The sequence below is a fragment of the Myiozetetes cayanensis genome, unplaced genomic scaffold (genome assembly GCF_022539395.1).
Source record: "Myiozetetes cayanensis isolate MyiCay16 unplaced genomic scaffold, myiCay2020 scf2-11, whole genome shotgun sequence".
NCBI classification, from domain to species: domain Eukaryota; kingdom Metazoa; phylum Chordata; class Aves; order Passeriformes; family Tyrannidae; genus Myiozetetes; species Myiozetetes cayanensis.
In genome coordinates this window covers 50,583,092-50,607,010 of record NW_026087411.1, presented here as the reverse complement: position 1 = coordinate 50,607,010, position 23,919 = coordinate 50,583,092, and the positions used below count along the sequence as shown (strand labels likewise).

The following is a 23,919-nucleotide window of genomic DNA, read 5'->3' as shown; positions in this document are numbered from 1 at the left end:
CCCTGTGGCTAAGAACCAACACTGAAATTCTATTTTAACTACTTACATGCCAGTTAACCTTTCAAACATTTTAACTGAATCAAGGCGTTCCTTCTGTTTTAATAACTGCAAGTGTTCTGTTTTATTCTGAAGGAAACATATGAAATTGACAGTCATAGGGACTCAAAGGTGCTTAATTTCACAATTTCATAGGTACTTAGCCCACAGTAAGAATTTATTTCGGTTTTATTAGAGGCATGCTGATCAGACGTTGGAAAATCAGTATTTTCAGAATGACTGAATTCCTGTCTCATCTGATTAAAAATTAAATTAATAAATAACACTTTTGTTTTAGTAGGCTGATAGACACCACTGGCAATGCTACCTAACTGCTCCCACCATTTCATCTCTCTCAAGAAGTGAAAATGTGTTTCTCCCCTGGTAGCTGCCAAACAGTTGAAAAAAAGCACTCTGACCGCAAGAGTTAAATCCACAGCACTTCATGTGCTTGCAGTCAACCATGTCAACATCTGGAGCTGGTTGACTTTTCCCCCTAAGGATTTGCAGCACAGCGCTCGATTTTTTCCACGAATTCCCTACATTCTCAATGTCTCAGATGGATGTGACACACACCCAGCGCTCACCTCGCAAACTCCACTGGCCACTGAAAGGCTCCAGAGGACTTTAAGCTGTTTTCATTTGTTCAGCATTTAAGTATTTAGAGCCAAACCCTGCTTTCAGTCACATACACAATACTCTCAGTAGGTTTGCATGAGCAAAAACAAATGCTGAAGCCATAAGGCTGAAGGGATATTTTACAATCATTTGCCTCTATTCTATCTAGATTTGCTATGAATACAACTTGTAAAAAAAACAACCAAGCAAAAAAAGAAGCCCTCAGCAACTGCTCTGAAACTCACATGACACAAACAGAAGACGGTTTAAAAAAAATTTGAACCAAGTGTCCATGGTATTTGTCAAATGTAGTTTTCACTGCACAATTCTAATTATTATTAGAAATATTTAATGTAAAAGTCAAGATAAAAAGTAATTAAAACCAAAACACTGTTTGAAACTACAATATCTGTTAAAAACCTGCCCTGAACAGATTTATTTAGAATAAAGTATTTATTTCGAATTATTAGTGAAATTTAATACTTTAGTATTTTTAAAAAAGAACACAAACCAAAAAACAACAACCAAAAAACCAATCTGTGCTTTAAGGTTTTCACTGCAGAGTGTAAGAACTGGGCATTATACACAAATTCCGATTATTTTAACCACAAGTTTCAGAAGGTTGGGTTTAATAAATCAAACAAACACACTACTCATTTTGCAGTAACAAAGTAATACAGAAATATGCCCAGGTGTTACCCTTCTAACCATTTTAATTTTTTTTTTTTAACTACAAGGTTTAAGGTCTGTGACATCGCTGCTTCTTAACAATATATTTCACAAATTCTTCCTTCCTTTTCCTACTATACACCATATCTGGTTCTGCTTTAACGTACTAATAGCCCTTCAATGGAAAGCACATACTACTTCCTTCCCCATTCTATTCACTCAATTATTTCTAAGGGCTGACTTGCCATGTTAATTGCGGGGAAGGAGTTCTTTCAAAATAATTAAATAATAGGGGCGGATCAACAGAGATTCTTCTGTACTAAATCTCACAGTGCATACATGCAATTCATGAGCCTTCCAACTGTGCTGCTATTTGAAAGCTTTTGAAACAAGTCCCGTTAAGTTCAGTCCTCAGTCTCTGGTACTTGGGTGGCAACTGAAGAGTTAAGTTTTAAAATTTCACACACTTTCATGTCCATTTTTTAAAAAAGGAATAAGCTGTAGAATAGCTATCATTTTTCATGGCTTAGAACTCCCTTAGAAAGCAAAAGCAGTGTCCCTAGGAAAAAAACCTCACAGAACAGTAACTTAAAAAAACCCACAATCATTTCTGCTGTTATGCTATAACATTCCTCACAAATCTTTACTTTTAGAAAATTTGACTTTAGTTGTATTTGTCTCCTCCAGCTCAGAGCTTCAAATTCCAAATTTGAGACCAGCTTCTCAAATTCTGGCAAGGAAAGTCATGTATTTCATTTATTCAAGATCTTAAGATATTTCACTTTTTCATTTCAATGTTTTAAGAAACATCACTAGAAATCAGAAAATATAAGGTTCTTCTAAAACTGTTCTGTTTGTTTATTTTTAAACCAGAAGAGTCATTAGTTATAGCTTGGATATATGGTTACTGTTGTTAAAAATTCCTCATTAAATGAATTCACAACAATAAGCTGCTCTCAGACCAGCCCAGCTGTTCTGTTTGGGAACCAAACCAGCAAGCTACAAATATTTATGAAATTTCATGGTTAGACAAGCTGTCCACATCTCACATTCAGTGGCTTGGTTCTGCTTCTTAAAATAAAATGTGTTCACTCAGCAACACTAGCACTTGGGGTTTTGAGAGTTAAAAAACCAAATATCTGCTCTGCTAACAACAGGGACAGAATAAGCAATATAGCTCAGTAAATGCTGGGACATTTTTGAGAACCCCAAATGAGTAACGAAAACGCACAATGAAAACCAGATTGAATTCTTCCTTTATCAAAACGACCGCATAAAGACTAATGCAAGCATCACAAACTCACCACAAAGGAGAAGAAGCCGCATCTGCACGCATTAGACACTGGACAGCTTAAGACACTCCCGCACACCAACAAGCAGAGGTACTCTGTCCCTTCCAATAAATAGTAACTCACATTGCGAGCTAGATGCAGTTCTGGCAAAACATACTATAGAAGCAGCTGCTGTACTGCAGTGAAAATCCAAAGTTTCTTCCAAAGGAATTATTAAATAAGGAAAACCTCAAAATGATCAAACTGTGCAACCCTATAAAGAGATTGCTTTTGAAAAACAGTTTAACCTTTAATTACTAACAATAAAAGGAAATAAAAAAAATAGAGAACCCTTGAGGAAAGAGACTCAGCATGTGATAAGCTCATTAAACATCGAGTTTAATGAAAACCCTATTGTAAACAGCAGTAGGATATCTCCTCCACTACTAACTGATTCAAATCACGTACAGTCCTCCCCAGGGCCCGCTCCAAATGGAGCCGCACTTCTACAGGCTTTGTTGTCAATATGTATTGTAAAGTTAAAGTATTTTGCATGAATAAACTCCCCCTATGCACTGAATTCATTCACTGGCTCTAGCAAACAAAATACAGGAGAGTAAATAATTATTTAATTAATACAACGAAATAAAGACTTCCTAGATGGTTAAAGACATTCATCGTCAATCTGAGACAAATTCTGATGCAAATCAGTTATCTTAACTAAAAAAAAAGTGGCGTTTGTGTATTTAAATTTTCATAATGCCACTTTGTCTCCCAGAGAAAGACACAGGTTTGTGCAAACTCAGCAGTGCACGATAACGTTTTTTCCTGATAATTCTTTGCTCCCCCAAAACTTATTGTCTTTTCAGAAAGCACAGTTAGTTTATAATATTAGCATCTCAGACTTTAGTGGCTCCTGCGCTATTTCCTTAAGTAAAATGAGTGGAGTTCAATGCACACAGCATCGAGTTTTTGGTATCGCGGGCTGGGATCCTGCCGCCCCTTCATGCACACACACACACCCTGCCACGGTGCTAATCTCTGAATTTTGCTTTGTTAAGGTAAAACAGCTATACAGGAACAGCTTTATTTCTCTCATGCAAATATTTTTACAGCGTATAAAAAAAGCTAATTTCTATATTTCCTCCAATTTCAGCCAGTTTAGCTCTTAAGGTATTTTATTGCTTTATTACTTGATTAACGTAAAACAACATCACCAATATGGTCACTACCTTTTTCTTCTGTTCCTCACTTTCAGATACCAGGTCATAGCCCGGTCCTGTAGAAAAACACCCAGTTAGCATCTCCACGTTCATAAAGCCTCGTATCGCAGGTACCCCTGAGGCGACATGAAACTTCTTAGAAGTTTCAGCGACCTTCGCTTGGGAACCGCTCTCACTGAGACAAAAATACCTAAGTCAGACCTTTTAACTCCTAACGCTCTGCCAGAAAACCCCGAGTCAGTAAAGCTGGGGGAGTCGAGGCCCCGGAGGCGCTCCAGCACCGGCGCATCAACGCCAGCCCCGGGGATGCTGCTGCTGCCGCCCCACAGACACGCACAGCCCGGGCACTGCTCAGCCCAGAGATGCTAAAACCGCGTGTGCCGACACCTCGGCAGCGCCACACCGCCTTACCCGCCATCGTCACTGTCCCCAGCATGGCTGAAGCGACACCGGCCACCGCAAACGCCCCTCTCCCGCTCCCGGGTTCCTCCCGCGGGCGCGGGGCAGCGCCGACCGACGGCAGAGAGAAGGAGGGAGGGAGCCGGGCGGCAGCAGCGCTTCCAGCGCCGCGGCAACTGGCTGGCTGGACGGAGAGGCTGGTTGAATGGGGGCTGGTTGATGGAGGCCTGCCTCCCTCCCGCGCCCCACGGCCGCTCCCCCAGCCCCGGACAGCCCCGGGCCCCGCCCGGGACCGCCCCCCGCCCGCCCGGCCGGGGCGGACCCTGCCGGCCCTGGAGAGCGGCGCGGCTCGGCTCTTCCCACCGCTGGACGGCACACTCGTGGTGCCTCGAAGTGGCCGCCTTGGAACTGCCACTTCAAGCCTTTATCTTTCTCTGCCCCCAAGGGAAGAGGCGCCGCGTTCCCCACAGCCGCGCGCTTCAGCTCCCGCTGCTGCAATGCCTTCCCGATGCAGCTTCCCACAAGGCATCCTCACCCAACCTCAACACATGCCGGTTAAAAGTCACAAGTATTTTACCCCTCATAAATAAAACCATATGAAACACCTCTGTTTCTCCCCACCGAAACATTTGCTCGTTTGCCTATTAACTGTCACTTAGCGGCTGGTTGGGTCTTCTTTGTTTTGCTTTTCTTGTTGTTGTTGTTTGCCTGGTTTTTTAATTGGAATTCTCTACAACCTAATTACTTATAAATTGCCTCAAAGGCTGCTGTCCAGAGTTTCAGAAAAGTGTTACTCTGGGTATTTGTACTACGGTAATGTAAAGCTCCTACCTATAGTAAAAAGAGATGCAATATGATAAAACAAAACGTAAAAGATCAGTACCTAATAGAGGTGACCTCCTATTATAGCAAGAATATTTCTATGAATGATGTTAAATATCTCCAAAATTCTGATGATAGGTGGGCCTTCATCTAAGGCTCTGATTGCCAGCACCAACTTCCCAGTTAATTTACCAGACTTCCTTGTTAATTTAGTCAGATAGGGGCAACTTGAATGAGTCTGAGTCATCTCTCAAATGGTCTTCTGAATGCAAGATTCAAATGACAACAACAGAACCAACAAACCCACCCAAAAAAACCTTCAAACACTACTGTAGGCAAATACCAGTGTTTTCTCAGTGCTCCACATCGTGATGCTTTACTTCTGATTTTATAGACTTTGCAATCAGGGTGAAATAAAGAATGAGTGGAGAACATGAAGTGTAGCACTAAAATGGTGTATTTCTTGATGTGGAGACATTTCTCTGCATGGAGCAGAGGTAGAAGAGGTACCTCTTCCCCACCTTTATTCCTCTGCCTAAACACAGGTGGACCAGATCCTGTAAGGTCCAGAGGAGAGGATATAAACAGTTATGAACATCTGAATATAGCCTTTACTTGAGCTATCTTTTCAATGCTTGACTGGACAGGTTTTGTCTCTACAGAAGATGTCATTTTCAGCTATTGCTACCAGGAAATACATGCTGTGGCACCTTCATAAAGCCATTTTTCACTTTGAGAGCAAACACATAGAACTGTTTTCCCTTTCACCTAAATTATGCTACCACGTAGACTTGGTTTCACTGACAGTGACATAAAGCCTGATAAAAATAGGAACAACAGACAGTAAAATTTTAAAGACGAAAGTTTCATGAATGAAAGATAAAACATGTCACATCCCATTTTTAGGTTTGCATGGCCAGGTTTTGGTAGTGGGGCAGCTACAGGGGTGGCTTCTCTGAGAAGCTGCCAGAAGCTTCCCTCGTGTCTGGCAGAGCCAATGCCAGCCACCTCCAGGATGGAGCCACTGCTGGCCAAGGCCGAGCCAATCAGGAATGATAGCAACACCTCTGTGATAACATACTTAAGAAGGGGGAAAAAAGCTGTTGGGTAGATGAAAACTGCAGCCAGAGAAGAGCGGAGTGAGAACATGTGAACAACTCTGCAGACACCAAGGTCAGTGCAGAAGGTGGGGGAAGAGTTCTCCAGGTGCCAGAGCTGATGTTCCCCTGCAGCCCACGGTGAAGACTATGGTGAAGCAGCTGTGCCCCTGCAGCACGTGGAGGACCATAGGGATGCAGAGATCCACCTGCAGCCAGTGGAGGAGCCCACGCCAGAGCAGGTGGATGCCTGAAGGAAGCTGTGACTCCATGGAAGGCCCATGTTGGAGCAGGGTCCTGGTAGGGACCTGATGACTCATAGAGAGAGGAGCCCACACTGGAGTAGGTTTTACAACCTAATTACTTATAAATTGCCTCAAAGGCTGCTGTCCAGAGCTTCAGAAAAGTGTTACTCTGGGTACTTGTACTACAGTCTTTTTGGTGCTAAAACCCAGGAACATGAGGATTTTTAGATAAGGATAGTAAGTGGGAGAGATAACAGGCAAAACAATTACTGAACAATGTTAGAGAATGAAATTCTTGTGGCAATTGTGGTGAAGGGTCAAGAGGTGGATTTTATGTGAATTGTCCACTTTCGTTTGGTGTTGTGATTATGTTATTTTGATTTCTGTAGGGGAAATTTTTGTTATGTTTTGTTTTGGTTGGTTGTCTTTGTTGATGTAAATGGAAGTTGTGTGATAAATGTGGATTTCAATGATATTTCCTAAATATGTGATTCACAGAAGCAAGGGGTGGAAAAATAATCTTCTATTGGGATAATAATGTTACGGCAATTAATCTGGAGACATGACAAAGGATTGCCTTTATTAGAATTCAGACCCTAAAGTACACTAAGGGTTACACACACACCTTAAGCTGCTCCGCAGGCTGACACTGAAGATTGTGCCTACCCTGTTCCCCTCCCTTCCCTGCTCTCCAACACCAGTACTAGTTGCCTGCTCTGACTGAAAAGTATCCCTCCCTCTTGCCAACCTGCCAAAAAAGTCAGCTAGCAGTGGGATTGCTGAAGCAGATCTCACTGCATGCCTGTGGACAGGAACAGAGGGCAGGAAGAAGAGGCTGATGAGAGCAGGAAAGGTGGGCTGTCAGATCACCCAGGAGAACGAGCAGCACATTTCTGACTGCACAGCAAGGCAAGGAGAGATTCTGAAGACCAAACAGACAGGGATGTCTATGATGAGAAAGGTTTTGTGGTCAAAATGCAAATTCAATTAAAAGCATAAGGAAAGGGAACTTTAATCAAGGCAAAGCCAACAGATTAGCAGCCTGCCCCTTCCTGTGCGCTCAAAATAATTTATCATTGATATCACTAAGGAATTAACATAAAAGGCTTTCTGCCTTATGAAGGAACAGACAGGCCTACACAGCAGGAACTTCCAATATAGGAAGTGGAAACTGAGGTGTTCCTACAGGTGAATGGTTGAAATGGAAAGGAGGCAATGAGAGGCACCAAGAGCCAAGAAACACTCCTAAGGGGAGAACAGGTGGACATCCCCACCACTGACACTGACACCTTCAGTCCACAAGCCATTTGTCATCTGAATTCTCCTACAGAGAAAACATCTCCCATGAAACAATGCCCTAGGAGCACTTGAGTAACAGCAGATCACTTGAGTAACTACCTGTTCACTAGGAGGTGGCTAGTTGAGCCCCATTTCTACTTCTCAAACCATTTAAGATCCAGACCTCTATGATCTGTCCACTGAACACAGGTTTTTACTTACCATTTGTTCCAGCGGGCTTTGCTTGCTCTCTGGGTGGTCCTTGGAGGGGTGAAGCCACCTCTGGCTGCTGCCCATCCAGTTCCTTAGTTGCTGTAACAGTTCCTAGCTGCTGTGGCTCCTGTGGTGAGCCATCATGCTTCAAATTGTCTTCATTAACATCAGGTACTGGTAAACTTGCATTTAAAACCTGCATGGTCAAGTATTGATTGAAGAATGATAGGGAAGGAGAAAGGAAGAAGGGAAAAGAAGAAAAAAAAAAAAAAAAAAGAAAACATCAAGATTAGGCTCATTACCCCGCCCCCAACCCCACAAACTATTGTTTCATCCTCATTTTGAATATATACATGCAAACATTTTAACTTTATTAAATCAAGGTACTCCTGTGAAGAAAAAAAACCAAAAACAAACCCCACAACATAATCTGGGCCTATTTATCTTACCATTCGCCCATATGAAATATGTGGAAGAAGCGAGTCTTACAGATAATGGCCTATAACCTTGTGTAGAAATTGGGTTTTTGCATAAAAGAAAACTCTAGGATAAGGTGAATCTAGCTGAAAGAAATTCTTCATTCGAAATGCCTGGCACAATTGCTTTGATATATGAATGAATCCTGTCTACAATACAGTCTTTGGTATTGCTTCTCTACTGACGTGCTTATCTTATCATCATCAACAATACAACTACAAAGAAACTGAACTATTCAGGACAGAAAGCAGAATACATGTATATTTCCCATGAGGAAATGCAGCAAAACTGAGATTAAAACTGGAATATTTGGACCTCAGTTATTAGGCAGAAGTTATTCTTATAGGAGGAAAGAGCTTTGCAAATCTTTGGCACTCTGCACTACAGCATTTGAAAAATTTTTTCTAGATTTCCTAGTATTTGGGGAAAAAAAAAAATCTCTTTTTCAGCTTCCACATTTGATACATTTGAATTATTTTCAGAATTTGGACTGGTTTGCCATATAACAAGAAATGTACTTTCAGAAGCATGTTTTTATTTTAAAAGTATGTTGTGGCCATTAAAAGATACTTAATTACCCTTTAATTATTTGTTTATTTACCTCTCCAACCAGTTTTATTACCTTCCAACAGAACCATTTTAACTAATTAACCACTATTCCTGAACCGAGGGTTTAAACTTCCTCTGGTAGAATAGCAAACCTTAATTACATATCATTGTCTTATGACTCAATTGTACTCCCAAAATACTGCCACCAGAGCCCTGTTAATTAAACGAAGGTACCAGAGATAGATCCCATCTTTCAGTGTAATGTAAAATCCAAATGCCTGAAGCACCAAACTGGGATCAGAAAGATGCCATACGGCTGATGATTCTCTTCCAAACCCCACTAAATAAAGCTTCTGAATGGGGAAATCTGTTTATTTATTTTTATTAGCAATTAGTCTGCCGCAACAGAATTTCACATCAACAGACGAAGTGCCAAGCAGAGGGCTTTGCTCTTAATCATCCAACTCTTTTCAAATGCTGGGTGAGATCTGGGAGAAGCACCGCACAGGCAATGAAGTGTGTGCATTTAGGTTACCGATTTTCAGTTCAGAAGCCCTTAATTAAGCCAAATTGTTTCCACCCAGTGTTGTTGCGCTCCTCAAAGCTGCCTTTCACAGCCACATAATCCACCTCACGAAAAAGGATCCCATTCTGCTCCGCTGCCAATACCACAGATGGAATAATTTGGCTTCAGAGTTTTCACATGCTGAGACCAGATATTAAATAGAAGAAATACGGAATGGCTGAACACTCAGATTACATTCCCGCTTCTCACATCATCCTTCTCATAAATCTAAAACACAGGAACTCAGGAGGGATAAAGACGCCACACCACCGAACAAAGGCATGTAAACCCTGGGAAGCTCCTTTGCAGTTGCACACAGCATTAACTGAATGGCAGTAACTGATTCAAGAGAAGCAAGAAAATCAGGCGCAGAAAATAACAGCCTAATTCTTAAAGGCCTTTAAGATTCTTCAGTACAAATTTATTACTGGACAATTATTATTCTTTTTGATAATAAGTTTCATTGATTCGTTCTTGAAAGACAACTGCTAGGCCTGCAAACACAAGAACAACCTTAACCTGGTTGGCTCTCAGGGTATTTGGCTACCTGAAGGAAAAGCCATGGATGGTTATTTGAAGATGGCACCCTCAGAATTAGCATCAAGTCACAAGAAAGGCAACAGCACTGAATATCTTAGCACTCCTCACGCTACTCGAAGATTTCTTTGCTTCTCTTTCCAAACCTCCCCCAGGCAGCACACCATTTTAAAGCTAGGGTCCTGTGTACAGACACACATCCATGTACAGACACAAAGTCCACCATTTGCCTAAGTGCCTAATAATCACCTGTGGACTCTGCAAGGAACCAGCATACAAAGGTATTTGGTACCCCAACGCAATACAAACTTGTCTCCTTCTTAAATTGAGGCCAGACTATTATGATAAAGTACTAATTATGGTAACACTTAACATTCCTCCCAAATCTGAATTTATTCTACAGCCAAGATGCAGTCAGAAGAGTGATTGTATATAATCCCAAAGATTTGTGATTTCAGATCAAAATTCAGAAGTCACTAGATCTAGCAGGTAACCCTTTGGATCTGCTAAATTCTGTGACACCTTCTAGTATGAGAAACAGAATTAAATATAAAACATTATTAAATGTAAGACTGAGTAGCTTTTACAACCAGTTAGTATAATTATAATCTCTGTTCACTTTGTACATAAATTAAATTTTGAAAGTAGTCTTAAATGAGTAAAAATGTAAATACATGGAAAATTCCTACTTTCAAATCTGACCAGACCTGCAGTATAACCCCACCCTGCCACGACCTTTTTACCCCAGTCTCTTGGGAAAGAGCTTGATGTGATTCTTGGCCACAGGAAGACAAATTTAGATTTTCAAATCAAGTGTTCTGCTCTAAATAATGGAATAATTATAACTAATAAAACAATAGTATTTTTCCAAACTAAAATGCATGCAAAGGAGAAGAAACCTTTGGGGAGATTGCAATGTGAAGGGAGACACAGCAGCATCATTAGTTTAAAAAAAAAAAAAAAAAGTTGCGTGTTCTAAAAAAAGTTGCTCAGGCTCTTTATGAGGGTCATTGCAGTCTGTCCCACTGCATTAGTCCTCAAAAGAAACTAATTTCAATTTTCATTCACATTAACTGCTTCATTTCTCTGAAGGGATCTAAACTGCAGTTTAGTCCAATTATGTCTAATTTGGTGAGCAGTGTTCTTAATTCCATTGAGATTAGTTGTAAAGCTTTGACAAATATAACGTCAGAGTATAGAGATGGGTGAAAACTTTAAAGACAAAATTAACAATATTAGGAATCTTGTTATTTATCTCTGTGTATTTATCTACAAGTAACAAGACATTACAGTTGGCACGTTCATCAACATTTATCAGGTTTTTGTGGCACACATTCACCACAGTCCTTTGATTATTAATTTATGAATGTGTTGTCTCATAAACACAGGAAAAACCAAAGAGAACTGGTTATCCAGTTCACTGCTCCTTCAGCTTCTTCGTTCCCAAAACAAAGGACCATTAGCAAAGCAACACTCCAGTTTCTGTCACGCCACTACTATACATCATGCACGTATTTTTTAAATATCTGCCTCACATCCACCACAAAGGTGGAAGCAAAGGGCAGACACACAGCTAATGAGAATAAAATGCCCATGTCACTCAAACCAACAGCAGCTTCTGCTCCATCTTGCACACAGCAGCATGTCCAACTGTTGGACCACATTAAACACCTTCAGAATTTAAAATGGATGAAGAAAACTAACACAAAGAATTACATGAGGTGTGGACGAACAGCAGGTCCCTGATCTCCCACTGTACATTAGTGTACGCTTCCTTCAGGCACTGCTCTGGAGGGGTTCACAGCACCCAGCCTCTTCCCCCACCAGCAATCACCACCATTCCCAACATTCCTTGTACCAGACCCAAATCATTCCAGGGATTCCTCACACCAGGCCCAAACTGCATAGGAGTTAATTTTGCTTCATTCTGTTAATCCTGCTACACTGATTCTACATTAGATTACTAAAATAGCCAGATCCAGCTGTCTGAACAACTGAGCAAACTAACATAATGGTCTCTAATATTTTTCCTGAAGTTTTATTTTGAAACTCTGGGAAAGACTGTTGGCCTGCTCAGGGGGTCTGCCCTTAACACATGCTGCTTCATTAAAAAGATCTTCAAACACTAGCATTTGGGAAAAAAATGAATTTAGATCTTTCCAACTCTCTGTTCACAGCAGTTTGTCTTGTTTTGCATTAGCTAAGACATTAGAGGTTTGTGGGACATTGTAAACTCCAGGTGGAGAAAACACAAAGCCCTTACTCTGTAAGGCACATAACACCCTTAATTTTAGTGCCTTATTTCTGGATAACATCTCATGAAGACAAAGCCAAAAACCTTCTCCTCAGGTTCCATCCCCTCAGATCTACTCTGCTTCTCTCCTAACTCTCAGCCCGACTTCGTTGTGACACCTCCTTATGGATGACTACTCTTGAAATCCACACGGCTAAAACAAAACAGACAGTTTTTGCACCCAGAGCACCTCTGTGATCTCTTTTTGCAACCTGTGAAAGAAGCACTACCCCCAGTCTGTCATTCTGGTCCCGCCTGAAGCCTGATCCAACCTGAGCTCCTTCCCAGGTCTCATACTTTTCAGCTCTTTTGGGCACCACCTTACTGCTGCATTCACACAGGTACAACTCACCCAGGCTCTAAGGATCAGTCAGAAAAAGGGCTGAGCACAAAGCACGCTTCTCTCCTCTCAGTAACCAACAGGCTTGCATTTCCAACTTGGAGGGACTTTCAAAGACCCGAGCTCCTCTTCGCAACTCTTTAGCTTCTACCACATCAAACACAAGCTAATTGCCTCGGCTTTCAAAGTGCCCAGACACTCCCTCTACCACCTCCCTCTTATCTCCTGTATGATTGGGGGATTATTTCACACTTTTGGTGCCTCTATGACACCAATTTCCCTTGTGCGTTTTTTCAATTACACATTATTATGCTTTCTCCCCAGCAACCCCACAGGCATAGTCAGACCTCCAAACTTTACCACCGAAACACATCAGTCTATTCCTCCCTAGTTGGAACAAAAGTATCTAAAGGGAATCAGACCCTGGTTGAACAGGGGTAACCCTGCAGCCTCAGACCAAATGCCTCAAATTGGGGGTTTTGAGAGACACAGACTTTCCTTGAATAAGCTCAGTTTTACCATTGCTAATGCAGTATTTTCGGGCCGACTCAGTTCCCTCCCCAGAACGCAGTTGTTTAAACAGCAGATGTAAGTCTGTCCCAGCTGTTATTTGTCAGGCACTCGGACAATAAGACACTCTGACATCTCAGCTGGTAACCTCTTTAGAAGAGACAGTTCCAAATATTTACTGTCTAGCACACACTTGCTCTCATTACAACACAGGTAGCGTAATCAAGTTACTACTCAGAAATGGGAACCATCCCGAAAACACTGTTTGAACAGCTCCCTGCTCAACTGGGGCCCTTGCACACAAGCAACGCAGGAATCCACCACATGACATTTTAAAGCCACCAACACCCATAAAAGATTTTCTCTAACAAACCTCAATCATGGTGCAAGAATAGCTTATTAACATGCCAGTGTTCCTCCAAATTTTCTCTTTAGAAGTGTCCTTACATTGTTTCAGGTAGCTGTTCCATCACAGCTTGGCTCCTTCAGCAGGGCCACAAAAAGAAGACTGTATTAAAGCTGGTACCTTGAACTTCTAAATAAAATAAAAGTGGCGTGAGTGTGACTGTAGCATGCAGCACTGTATTAGCTGCAATGTTGGCACGATGACACAGCTCTCCTTGTGTCACCCACATGGCTCAAAGTCACCTCCTGCCCCATAGGAGGGCACCACACTGGCATTTTTTTCCAGCTCTCTGATGCTCAGCATCAAAATGGTAAGTCGTGTGAGAGGCACATCGCTGCTACGACCACAGAGGGAGCTCACAAGACGGAGATGGCCAAACCAATCCAGCCATGTGCTGCCACCAACAGAAGCATCTCACCCAGCCTCCGTCCAATCCCATCACAAGGTCCTGCCTGCTCCTCTGTACCTGCAGCTTCTGCTGAATCCCAGACGCCAAGATGTCTTGCTAATCAGCACAGAATGACCTTGCCAAAGAATCAAAACAGCTTTCCAGGGGGTTAGCTCCTTGAAAGAGCTCGCACAGTGCCAGAAGCAACAGGGGGAAGCTGCCCTGGAGAGGAAATAGGAGCACAGGAACCACCCCATAGTTTTTGTCAGTTCAGGACACCCAAGGCTTGTTTGGTCCTCTCCAAGACCAAAAAGACCTCATTCCTATTTCTAGAGCTCTTGAGATCTGCTAAATCCCCTTCTCGGGCCAAGCTTCAGGCCCCTGTGCTGCTCAGGGCAGTCTACCTGCGAGGTTTCACAAAGCAGACAGGGCCTACTAGCCGACAGCCACCAGCAGAGAAAGTTGTTTCATTTCCCCTCCCACCCTGTTGCAGATGCTTGCCTTGTGTAGGCTCTTGGTCTCACCTAGACATTGTAGGAGTCAAATGAACTCACAAGATCGGCAAAACCATCTGGAAAGAATAAATTTCACTGTTTCCAGAAGGGTTAGTGAGTTTAACTTGATTACAGAAAGGTAAGGTTAGGACATGACACAGGACCAAGTGAAGGTGTGTCACTGGGGCAACAGGGAAGAGGAACAGTGGAGGAAGAAAACGAAGGGGAAAAAGAGCATTGCTACTCAAATAGCAAGGAGGTAACACCATCAGAATGATAGCTTTCTCTGGAACCACACCCTGTCCCTTATTTTCAACAGGACCTCGGGTGTCAATTCACAAATCTGATGAATTCATTTCAGGCAGTTGAATGGATTAGTGCCTCCAGGATCCCTCACAGTCCCTCCCGCACAAAAGGGGCTTCCCACAGATGGGTGGCTATGCAAGATAAGGAGCAGCTCCTCCACTGACAGAGTTTCAGTCTTGTCTGCTATAGTAAAGAAATCCATCCACTTCGAGTTCCACTATCATAGCGGGCTGGAAACTCTGGAGCTACTTTATGTGTAATACACCAGGAACTTTTGAAAGGATGGGGTGAACAGCTGAGGTCCTAACCCCATAAGCCCACATTTAACCTGTAGAGCCTGTGAGCCAGCACCCAAAGGCCCCTAGAGATCCTTTGCTCTGTAGACCAAGTGCTTTCCAGGATCTCTCCTATGTCCTGGACTGTAGAAGTGAGAAACACCAAAATATATAACCTCCCTTTCAGTAACCAGGACACCTCAAAAGCTGGTATCTGGCCAAGGTGTCACATGTGAACAACAAAACAGCTTAAGGACTATAAATTTGGTCCTTTCTAGAAGAAAAGGCAAGGAGTTTTTCATCCTGTAAAAAATACAACTACGTCATGAAAGAAACTTGATTAAATATTTCGAGGAATTTCACGTGACAAAAAAGCACAACTGTTCTGAGATTTTATAACCTGCATTAGACTAGTTGCCAAGACAGTTTGTTATTGACTTGCCAAGGCTCACTCAAGCTGGATTCCACTAAAGTCAGTTTCCAAAGTTTTTCTTCTAAAAGAGGGGGTTGTGATAAGTGTTTTAATTTGGAAAAGGGAAGAAAGAAGACTACCCTTCAAAACATCCCCACTGTATCGTCTGCAAACAAATTAGCTCTCTAACAGATTTCTCCAGAGGCATCACAGGATCTGGTAGCCTTTAAATTCAAAGGGCTGGAAGGAATAATGATGAAAAACTGTGTCACAAATCTGCATGAAGTTACATTACTGTAGTAAGACTGACTAAATGAGATTAAAAAAAAATAAAAAGTATGGCCAAACTTGATTAAAAATTGTTTTTCTTTTTATGTAATGTAATGGAAGGCAGAAACAGCTGTTTTAGAAGAACAGCATTAATACACTCTTTCTACTAGCAGTGAAACAATAGGAGAACTTCCCCACTTCTAAACAGTTCTACTTAAATAACAAGGTAAAACCCTATTAGAAAACATTTTTCCCAAAGCTTAGAAGACATAAAACATAGTATTAATAAAAAAAATAATCTGTACTTGAGAACAGTATTAATGGTATTCTCTTTTCTTAGAGGGTCTTAGTTCCCACAAATGGATAAACATAGCTATGAATATTATGCCCCTTCTTCAAAGTCCCATTATCTTAATTTTTAAACAACCACAATAGCCAAATGCTTGTCCTATATAAATTCTTAATGTCAGCGTCTGAACTCTAAAATTGCCCAACACAACTGCTAAATATTTTGTTAACCAATACCAATCCCTAACACTTATTTGGTTAAAGAGAAAATAAAATAAATCTTAGTTAATTTAAAGTTCATTCGCAATGTGGTTTTCAAATCTGTCAAAACACGCACAAGGAGGTCTAGTGGCAGCCAGGAACTATGGGAAATTCAACTTGAAAGTTAAATCTGAACCACAAGGTCAAAGAAACAAAGTCATAACCAGTTCTCAAGCTCTAACACACCCACGCACCAGTCACAGAAACTTCGGAGTATCCCTGCTCTGAGCACCCAAACTCTGAGAAGCCGAAAGAAGGGGAGCTCGATAGAACGTGGTATTATTTCTCCCCTCACAAACTCACGCCTATCCAAAGCAACGCTATGTAAACACGCAGATGCACATAACCTCTCTTTCAGTCCCAAAAGCCCCTAAACGCGCCTATTCCAGAGGGATAAATGGGTTCATTCATAATCTATTTTTAAACACCAGACACGTTTTAAAAGAATTTATTTCAATTCTTCAGCGTCTTTATTTAAAATAACACACACCTAGAGCTCCTTCGCTCCCCGCCGGCTGGGAGTTGGGGAGTCGCTCCCCTTTCTCCCTCTATGCGGTATGACACCGGAGCGCCACCAAAGCCATGGACACAGCCCAGCCGCCGGCACCACAGCCCCTTCCCCGCGGCGGCGGGGCGGGGGGCGGCGGCTCAGGTGAGCCCGAGCCCCGGGGGGTGCGGGTCGACACGGGGCGGGAGGAGGGGGCACACGGGAGCTGGCGCCCAGCCGAAGGCACTGCCGAGCCGCCGGGCCGGCCGCGCCCCGACGCGCCTCCCACCTGCTCCCTCGGGAGGGGAGAGGATGGAGCCGCGGGTGGGGGGGCTGCGGAGAGCCGCGGAGATCCGGCCGCAGGACCGCAGTCAGGAGGTTCCTTGGCGCAGACCTCGCCGCGGGTGGGTGCGGCTCTTCCCCCCCTCCTGCCCCAGCCGCACACAAAAGGGACGGCGCCCCCGCGGCCGCCCTCGCCCCCCGCCCCGCTGCTGCCGCCGGCGGGAGTTTTATGACTGCGGCGCCGGCCGTGGCGCAGTCCCGGCCCCGCCGCGCCCCAGCCCCGCGCCCGGCCCGGGGGTGCCCGCGGCCGCGGCAGGTGCCCACAGCCGCGGCGGGAAACTTTCCCCGGGCCGGGGTGCGGCGGGAGCCGCCGCCTCGCGTGTCCCCACCGGCTCCCCGCCGTTCCTGCCTTACCTTGGCGGGCTCCGCCGGTGGCTGGGGCACCGCCGCGTCTTCTACCGGCAGCGGCTCCGGAGGGGTGCAGGGGGGCTCGGCGGCGGCCCCGTCCTGCGGGGCGGGCGGCTCGGCGGAGCTGCCGGCGCCCATGGCGCTGCCCCGCGGCCGTGTGGAGCCGCGGGCGGGGGCTGGCGGTGGGCGGCGGCGCGGCCGGAATGAGGGAGCCCGGCTCTCCGCAAACTCCTTTACGGAGCGAGAGAGGAGGAAAGACGGGTGTGTGTGGGGGAAGACTAAAAAAAAAAAAAAAAAAAAAAGGGAGGGGGGGGAAGCGAGAGGCAGCAAGGAAAATCACCTCCTCCCTGGTCCCCCCGCCTGCCTGCCTCTTGCTCCATCACATGAGCAGAGCCCCGGACACGCCTTGCAGCATCAAACCAGGCTGATAAGGAGCGGCCAAGGGGGCAGCGCCCTGCTCGCCGCCGCCGCCGCTTCTCCCCGCCCCTCCCGGGCACCGCCGGGGCGGGGGCGCCGCCCGGCCCCCGGCCCTCAGCCTTCCGCGGCGGCACCGCGGCGCTGACTCAGCGTTTCAGCCCCTTCCTCGCCCGACCGGGACCGGGACGACCTCCGCGGAGCTTCGGCGCATGGGCTGCGCCCCCCGCCTGGCCGCGCTGCCCCGCGGGGCTCCTGCCCCGAGACCGGGCTCCTGCCCCGAGACCGGGCTCCTGCCCCGAGACTGGGCTCCTGCCCCGAGACCGGGCTCCTGCCCCGAGACCGGGCTCCTGCCCCGAGACCGGGCTCCTGCCCCGAGACCGGGCTCCGCGGCTGCCAGCCCTCCGCGCCCGCAGCTCCCGGACCTCGGCCATGCTGGGCCTGTCTGAGGGAAGGACGTCCAGGTTTCACCTGATCCAGAAACGTAAGATCCCATGTCTTAGGCAACTTTGGGGTGGGGGGGAATCAACCCGCCTTTTTTTTTTTTTTTTTATTGTCACGCAGGACATGTTCCCTTCCATTAATACATGGCATAACCATGCAAAGGCAAGAAAAAGGTAGTTTCTCTCCTAGCCCAGAACGCACTAAGTGTCTTCACCATGCCACAAAAGCAGGACCTACATGTAGGTAGGCATGCTCCTACCCGGTATTTTCAAAAAGTGTCAGCAGTGAAATAGCACATACATTAAATAAACCAACCACAATGTGCCAAAGGATAGCAAATGGATCCATTAACTGTTCTTCTCCACAAGTATAAAATATTTTTTTCTAAACATAGGCGTGTATCCATCCTTTATGGAGTTCATGGTTAAAATCAGGGTTGATCTGAAGAGTTCGTAGTACATACTATAGAATCGCACACAGTTTCCTTTATAACATTAAAACCAGTCCTCTCCCACCAAAACACTTTCATTCAGAAAAAAATCTGTTCTCTTAAAAATCCATTCTACAAATGGCCTGATCTCCTCATGATGGTCAGTTTTTTCCCTAAAAAAAATCAAGACCTATCAAGTCAGTGACTGAAGAAGCCTCTGCAGCCTCTTCCCTTAGCTAATATGAGAACTTACTGGAATCATTGGTGTTCAGTAGAACAAAACTGGTGTGGATCACACAGATAGAATCAACATTTCCCCCTTTCTGCTTAGTCTCCCTTGTTTTCAGATGAGAGAGGAGACATAGGTCTGAGCTTTCAATAATGTCTAACCAAGTCCCTGTAGTAGATCTTTCCCATAGCCACCCCGTGCTTCTGGATCATCCGTTGGCCAGCACCCACAACAGGGAAGTGAGGAACCCCTTAGCAGCCTTTCCTGGATGTCATCTTTCAATGTCCATGTTTCTGGTGGAGAAAGAGTTGGCACCACCTCTATTCCCCTCCATATCTGCTTTTCTCCCTGCCTTCTGCTGCTCCTTTGCAGTCACAGCTAAGAACTGAGGTCAGCCTTACTGCTGCAGGGCTATCTTGGGTTCCCCTTCAGCTGTGGACCCTGGGCACCAGCACAGAGGTCTCCTGGGCATTGGAGAGGGGAGGGCCAGCCACGGGGCTCAGTGACACATGGAGAAGTTGGGAACCGCATGTGCGATGGGAGGGGAGATCAGGGATTTGCCAGGGAGTTTCTCAAGAAGGGCTATGTGACATAATTCAAGGTCTTTGCCACATCATTTCTCTTTTCACTGCTCATTGACCACAAAATGCTTTCTTTGTGAGCAGCTAGAACACAGCCTCCTTCCTCCCATCTAAACTTGCTTTTTAGTCCTTTTGCTTACACATGGCAGCACCAGCTTTGTTCCCAGCAGTCTTAGAGCACAGAGGCTGCAAGCACTGCAGCTGAGAAAGACCCTTCTCAACACCCATCCACCGGCCATTTTCTGAACACAATTACTGAACACAAATTACTTCCTTTTGTCTGGAAGCCTTTGGCTACATCTGTACAGTGAGATGTGATGGGGTCAGCTTTCTGATGATAAGGTCAAGCAGCACAGGATAGCTTGTGTGCACACCTGTAACTTCTCACTCTGAACCCTGCAAGCTTGTGGCGTAGACAGCCGTGGGCTGGTGTCCCATCCTTGAATGGGCACGGCTTCTGTCTCCTTTCCTCTTGCACTTTTTTGTTTGCTTTGTTTTCTTTCTTGGAGTGCATCTAGTATAGGAACTTTAAGAGAGATATCCTACATCTGTAGTCTTGTCCACAGGACGGTCGGTTCCCGTTTTGCCTTTCTTGTTGCTCTGTACCCTGCTGGTACAGAAGGAATCACGATGAATGACAGGTCTGACTCTGGCATGCGTCAGCCTGTGAGCTGGAGTGGTTATTGCCCAGACCTTTGCCCTGAACGCTGCAACTGCCTCTTGCTGTATGGAAGTGTTTTTCAGGCACTGAGTCTGTTTCTCTTGATAGCCCTTCCAGAGAAGTGGAGTCACATATGCTTTGGATGGTCCTCTTCCAAAGTCACTAAGTGTTGACAGTGTGGCAAGAATATTCAAGCTATTGACAGAAGCATAGATGCACACTTTTTAGGATGAAACCAAGGAAGCAAAAAAGATAGTAATTAAACTTATGCTGGCATGTTATGAAGAACTATATCCAGAGAAATATCTTTGAGGAAACCCCTACTAAGAGATCCAAGCACAGACCTTCCACGTGGCAGGACAATCTTTTAGCACTGCAGCTAGCGCATGACAGTTTTAAACTCCCCTGAAACCTGGGTACCTTTCATAATAATATTTATAATGCAGAGTCTTTGGACAGGGCGTAATTTACTTACTTTAAAAAATTGCTCCTTTTCCAAAATCATTTATAATTGATGTAACTGGTGCTGATGCATTTGTACAGAAGATATGAACCGTGTATCTCAGACTGTGAGCTTGTGTTGGTGAAATATTTTCCTGCTGTCTTCTGCCCATGATTTTCCCCATCCACTCCTTGCAGCTTTGGCTCTGTTGGTCCATGCAAGTGACCACAAGCTTTGCTGCTGTCTGCCACGCTAGCTGATCCTGAGGAGCAGCGGGGCGGATGGGGAGTCAGCAGCAAGGTGGGAGTGGGAGGGCTAGTCCCCAGCATCTGCGATGGGGAACAGGGCTGCCTGCCCAGCGTGCATGCCAGGGGCTCCTCCGTATTTGATCCACGCCGGCTGTTCGCAGGTTTGTGACTGGGAGCACTGGCAGCTGCCTGGAGCCCTGTTTACACGAAGGCTCTTGTTGCCTTTATCAGCGGTGGAGCCGCATTGGGATATTTTTGGCATAAAAGCTAAGTGGAGACATATCATGTAAGTGTTCTCAAAATGGGAAGCTCTCAAGAACATACCTTAGATTTGGATAGAGAGTATAGTGCTCTGACTTCACCTCAGCTGTAGTAACTGCAATCTTCAGCTTTTTTCTCCTCTCTTTTGTCCAGTTGTGATAGGAAATTCTAGGATGCTGTTAGAAATACACGCATATGCTTAAGGAGCCAGTATATATCAGCCTAACAAAATACTGATGAGTATAAAGGGAAGAAAATTACAAAAATAATCACGTAAAAATAGTTTGCTTGCAAGCAGCATTGGTAATGTCAGATGTCATAGGAAGAAACAACAAAAAAGGAATACATTTTGCAAATTTAGCTGGGAGAAGACCTTTCTTTACTTCTTAGGAGCTCACATACCCCAGAAAAATCACACTGAAACAAAATGAACAGAACCTCTACATCTAGTATGTTCACATCGCAGAAGTGATTTGTATCAGAAAAGACCTATTCATGAATGAAGACACACATCTGTGCAATTTAAAAGTAATATTAGTAGCAGAAACTGACTTTCAGTCTTGAATTTGATGATTATTTATGTAAAGGCCATACATTTGTATGGCAAGTGTATCATCCAGCATGTAGCTGCACATTACTGCAGCACCCAGAGACCACTGCCAGACATCCCAGAGCCATTTCAGGAGAGACAGCCTACTGTTTCTCTACTACCAGCCTCTCTCTACTACCTCTCTACTACTACCTCTACTACACAGCCCTGTAGTTTCTCTCTGTTTTTTCTCCTCACCAGTTCTTCACTGACCCTGTTATTCCTAGGAGATGTTGGACAAATATGTTTAAGCTTCAGTAGTCCAACTGTTATCATCTGCCCACAGGCAGTCTTTCACAGGGGCACAGGACAAGGCAAGAGACTGCAAAGGTCCATTCCATTGGCATTTTGGCTGAAGAGACGCACAGCATGATCTGGTCACTGCCCAAATGATGCTGTCTCAAACCTGTAAGGGCTCTGGTTACTGGACAGCCTCTGATCTGTCCATGTCAAAATATTGTTGTTTCCAGGAGGCAGTGTTTTGGTGTTCAAACTTAAAAGTAAAAATGGCCAAAAGTTTTTTCTTTATTGGGGAAAAAAAAATTGGCTTTATAAAGAAGAAAAAAAAAGTATGCTATATGAGTTTTCAGATAAGCAATAAGCTCAAAGGGCTGCGTTTCGCCATTCCCCTCTAATACCAAGCGATTGGCTTTCTTGCTAAGGAGGCAAAAGCTACACCCAGGCTGTAGTTTAGTTTCATGTTATTAGTTTGGTAGTCATGCAGTGTAATAGGAGAATAAATAATGTGGGGTGCAGGTGCAAGGGAACACTAGCTTACAGGCGAGCTTAGTTACAGTGGCAAAGATGGAAGAATGTGACCTTCCATGCAGTGTTTTATCTGCTGCACAGATAAATGCATCTCACCCAAAAAGCCTTTCAGGCAGTGCTCTGAGGAAATTCCTCATCAAGGAAGGAATGCCCAGAGGAGAGAGATAAAGAGGCACAGAAGGTCCCCCTAATACCATTACCCCATTGTCCCAGCAGCAGGTGAGTGAGGCTCTTTTGTCTTCAGGAGGAAACCCCTGTGGCTTGGGACTGAGAGCACTGACTGTTTAGAAATGCCTTGGCACTACTGATGTTATCAAGAATGGCAGGGTTCAGAGGCAGCAGGTGCTAAAACACCACTTGGAAAATTAAACTGAATTCTAGAGTGGACTCAGAGAATAATTTTAGACTGGGGGCACCCTCCAGAGGTCATCTAGTCCAATCTCTCACTCAAAGCAGGGTGAGCTTCAGCCTTAGAGGAGCCTGTTACGGCTTTGCTCAAGGGAGTTCTTGTCCTTCCTCCTCTATTGCCAGTGCCTGCCTCCTATGTGCATTTAGGCAGGTGAAGAAAACACCTTTCCTCTGTTGCCATCAGCAATATGCTTCCAGTCTCCACTGCTGAGGGTTCCCTATCCTTCACAAGCTCGGTTGTCACCCTGAGATGCCCGCCCTTTGCCAGTTGTCCCAGCAGTCTCTGCCAACCCTGTGTATTCCCATCTCCTCTCCCAAAGGCTTGGTGCCACAAGCAGGCTGTATTTCCCTCAGGGTTCCTCAACAGGCACCTGGCTCTGCCCACCTGGACAGACACATCCCCTCTCAGGAGCCCTGACCCAGAAACGAGAATCAGGATGTGCAGCTGCTCTGTGCACCTTTCCTACCCTCCAGACTACCTGCCCCCTGGCAGTTTCTGTCATATTTTGTGGCTCCTGGCTGAGCCAGGAGACATTTACAGTGTGGAAACTGCATAAGCCATGAAATCCTTCTTCCTCTGATGTGCAGAGGCCCAACCTGAGCAGAGTCAGTGAACCAGGAAAGCTTTATAGCTGCAGGTACGAAATGGGAAAATGTTTTCTGGATCACAATGTTGGTAAACAGAGCAGGAAAACAAATTTGAAAGGAAGCACAGACAGCACCAAGATTGTGTCTTAATACTGTCATACTCTTCCTCTGGGCTGAGCAAGTACCACAGTGGTCTGCTAGTGCTTACCCAGAATAGTTTCCCTAGCCTGTTACTTCATGACCTGTTTCTTTGCAGCATTCCTCTGGCTCTCCAACAAGCGTGATTTACTTGTCTTTGGGTTCCTCATCTAACCCTACCATATTTATAATTTGTCTTTCAGTATTGATAATGGTCAAAGCTACCCCCCTCCTTCATTTGCTTTTGAGATTTTCAAACGGGAACCCTCTGTGCTTTGCCCTGTGCTGCTTCTGGTGCC

General features: G+C 44.8%; 1 protein-coding gene across 1 annotated transcript in view; it reads right to left on the bottom strand.

The window, feature by feature from the left end:
* AKAP12 (A-kinase anchoring protein 12) overlaps positions 1–17,700 on the bottom strand; it is a 30,599-nt gene extending 12,899 nt beyond the window's left edge. The window contains 2 exon segments of the mRNA XM_050315518.1: positions 7,881–8,067; positions 17,426–17,700. Coding sequence (XP_050171475.1) covers positions 7,881–8,067; positions 17,426–17,557 — 319 coding nt within the window. The 5' untranslated portion in view covers positions 17,558–17,700.
* Positions 17,701–23,919: the final 6,219 nt, after the last annotated feature.